General features: G+C 34.2%; 1 protein-coding gene across 2 annotated transcripts in view; it reads left to right on the forward strand.

Annotated features, from left to right (window-relative positions):
* Gtdc1 (glycosyltransferase like domain containing 1) overlaps positions 1–3070 on the forward strand; it is a 401908-nt gene that overhangs the window by 372584 nt on the left and 26254 nt on the right. For both annotated transcript variants that reach the window (XM_055600706.1, XM_055600707.1), the window contains one exon: positions 2288–2397. In XM_055600706.1, coding sequence (XP_055456681.1) covers positions 2288–2397 — 110 coding nt within the window. The remainder of the gene's footprint in view (positions 1–2287; positions 2398–3070) is intronic.

The raw sequence follows: 3070 nt of genomic DNA on the forward strand, positions 1-3070 counted from the left end.
TGTGTGTGTGTGTGTGTGTGTGTGTGTGTGTGTGTGTGTGTGTGTGTAAACACACAAGCATATGGTGGTGGTGGTTTTTTGGTATCTGTTTTCAAAAGCACTCAGCATTTAGAATTATTAGGGCATACTTTCCAAAATAATTCCATCTCAGTGTTTCATTCCTATAAGTCTGCTTTTACTGGTCCCATCAAGTGAAGCAGTGCTAAAAGCATCCAAAACTCTTGTCAGTTCAAAGCTAACAGGTTGTTTCAAAAATCAAGTAGAGAGTTTCCCTCATGTTATAAGACATTTTATACGAACTTGAGTAAAAAAATTCTGTGTTTATGAAGTATAACTTTGGACAAGTAAACTTTCACTTTATATTCAGCTGTATATTGCGATTTAAACAATGTAAAAGGGGATTCATACCAAACTTTTTGTGTTTTTATATAAAATAACTATTGAATATTAAAGTTTTTGTCTACCTAGAAGAAATAGCTAACTATGTTGTAATGCATTTACTTTGTATCGAAACAATGAAAAAACATTCATAAATCCTACTGCTTTAAAAACACTAGAATCTTTTAAGAACTACACTCTTTACCCAGTTAAGTTTTATCCCACTTACTAGCTGCATCTTTTATGTTACCATGCACTTTATCCCCTTCCCCACCATACACACAAACACACACTATTTAGAATACATGATATACCCAGGGTCCATAGCCACTTTTCTGGAACTTCAGATGAAGAATTTAGATAGCTGAGCTCCTAGATTTCCCTACAGTGTTGCTCTCTCTTTAAGCTATATTATGTTACATTGTTTCTATCCTTTCCATCTAAGTATCTCCAAGAGAATCAGACTAGAAAAGCAACTTACAGAGAAGGTGGCAGTTATTTGATTGATATGGTTGAGGACAGCATATGGTATATTCTTTCCTCTCCAGCTCTTTGGAGTCTTTGTTCTTGCCCACAGCGGTAGTATATATGAAAACTATCCAAACACTTCCCCATGGCACATGAATAGAAAACACATCATCTTAAAAAGCAATGAACATTTTGCCACTGCATCCTTTATTATTTGAAGTAAATCAAACTGAGAGACATAGCACTTGAAACAAATTGTTTGAGAACTCTAATTTTATAAGATCTTACTGTTTCGTAAGATTATAAATGCTGCTTTAAAATGTTAATTAGAAGATGCATTTGCTTCAATTCATGATACTGAAAATATTGACTGAATTGTGAATTAACACATTAAGGGGTACAGATGTCATTTTCATGAGGTTTCCTGAATGATGTAATTTTCATATTTCATATAGCAGTTTAATAATTTTACAGATTTATTTTATATAATTAGTAAATGAGAAATTTAATTAGTAGTATATAACTATTTTCTGTAATGAAAAATCAAATTTCTGAATTATAAATAAAAAACAAATATTTTGAAGACATCTGGCCAACATCTGTCTGAAATAAGATAATTAAATGCAAGAAATACTGAAATATTCACACCTTAGAATGTTAAAAAATTTATTCTATTTAAATATGATTTGTTGAAGGATATTTTTCTTTACTTTTAGTGCCTTTTAACCTCTCATTCTGTCATAAGACTGACAAACTGAACAAGCCAAAAATGTTTGATGTTTTTTCATGCCTGTGCTACATGAAAATATTTCTTTTCTTCTGATTCTTTTACATGTTGACTAACCTGGATTCTCTAAGTCAATACTTACTATACATAGACTAAGACCTACCCATCCCTCTTATTGCATTATAATTCTCCACGGGGTTATTGAAAATGAGAGATTAGTAGAAAGGACTATAGTCTCCTTAAATTGTGTGCTCCTCGTCAGCATAAGGCAGCTAGCTGGGTGCCCATGGGAGAAAGACATTCATTCCTGTGGAAAGGAAAAGCATGTTCTCTACATTCTCATGATGATGAGGAAAGAATAAACCTTTGAAGATTAGGGGTTTTTTTATTATTAAAAAAAATAAATAAATCTGTGCTAAGGTGAAAATTAACTATTTGGAAGGAAAAAAATACTGTATACTTTCCTTAGTCTAACCTAAAAATACAGTAAGATCTTTAACATATCAGTGGAACTGTGTTTGATACTTTGAGCATGGCTGCATTGAGGTGACTCACACATTGGTGTTACAGCTCAGGGTAAGAAAAGCCTCATTGCCAGAGGCTTGCTGCAGCAGCCAAAGACCCTGATGGGAACTGGCACCATGTGAACAGAGTACTCATTTTTTTACCCTGTAACCCAAGGTAATGCTAAGAATATTGTCTGTTTATTTACAGGGAGCATGACAAAGATCCAGAGAGTTTTTTTAAGGTATTGCTGCATCTGAAAGACTTAGGACTCAATTTCCATGTCTCTGTCCTTGGAGAAACTTTTACAGATGTACCAGGTACCTGTTTTCAATTTTCTAGTGTTTGTTTTGTTTATATGTAAAGACATCATCTCTCCAACTTAAGTACTAATTTCTTCTTTGTTAGAATAGGCAGGATGAGCACTGTTAACCAAGATTATATGACAGCATTAAAGACAGATTCAATTTAAAAAATACTTAAGTAAGCATTCTTTGATTTAAGTTGAGAAGGAAAAGTCATCTCTTTTATCAAATATAGTTTATACAGTGTATTTTTATGTGAACTAAATATATTGCTTTGGGCATCCTAACACTTACAGAGAGTGGAAATTTATAATTGGGTGTACAACCTCTCACCTCTGGGGTCAATGGTTTGCATCCTGCTCATGTTGCTAATGGCCAAAGTACATTACCATTTGTTAGGGCCTGCATAAAGCATTGGGTGTGTGACTTATAATGTGGGATGGGCCTTAGTCCATATCATTGTGTCTATTGGTCTATGCCTCTGTATTGAACTGAAAAAAAGGTAAAGTGGAAGCTGTCAGTAATGGGCCCTCTCATTCTTCATGCTACACTGTGCCTCTTCATGGTCATTTCCTTTACCTTGTTCCCTAGCCTGGCATGTTGGAGTCAGTAAAATGATGAATTTAACACCTCTCATAAACGTGTGTGTGTGTGTGTGTGTGTGTGTGTGTGTGTGTGTGTGTGTGTG

The sequence above is a fragment of the Psammomys obesus genome, unplaced genomic scaffold (genome assembly GCF_907164565.1).
Source record: "Psammomys obesus unplaced genomic scaffold, mPsaObe1.curated_primary_1811, whole genome shotgun sequence".
NCBI lineage: Eukaryota > Metazoa > Chordata > Mammalia > Rodentia > Muridae > Psammomys > Psammomys obesus.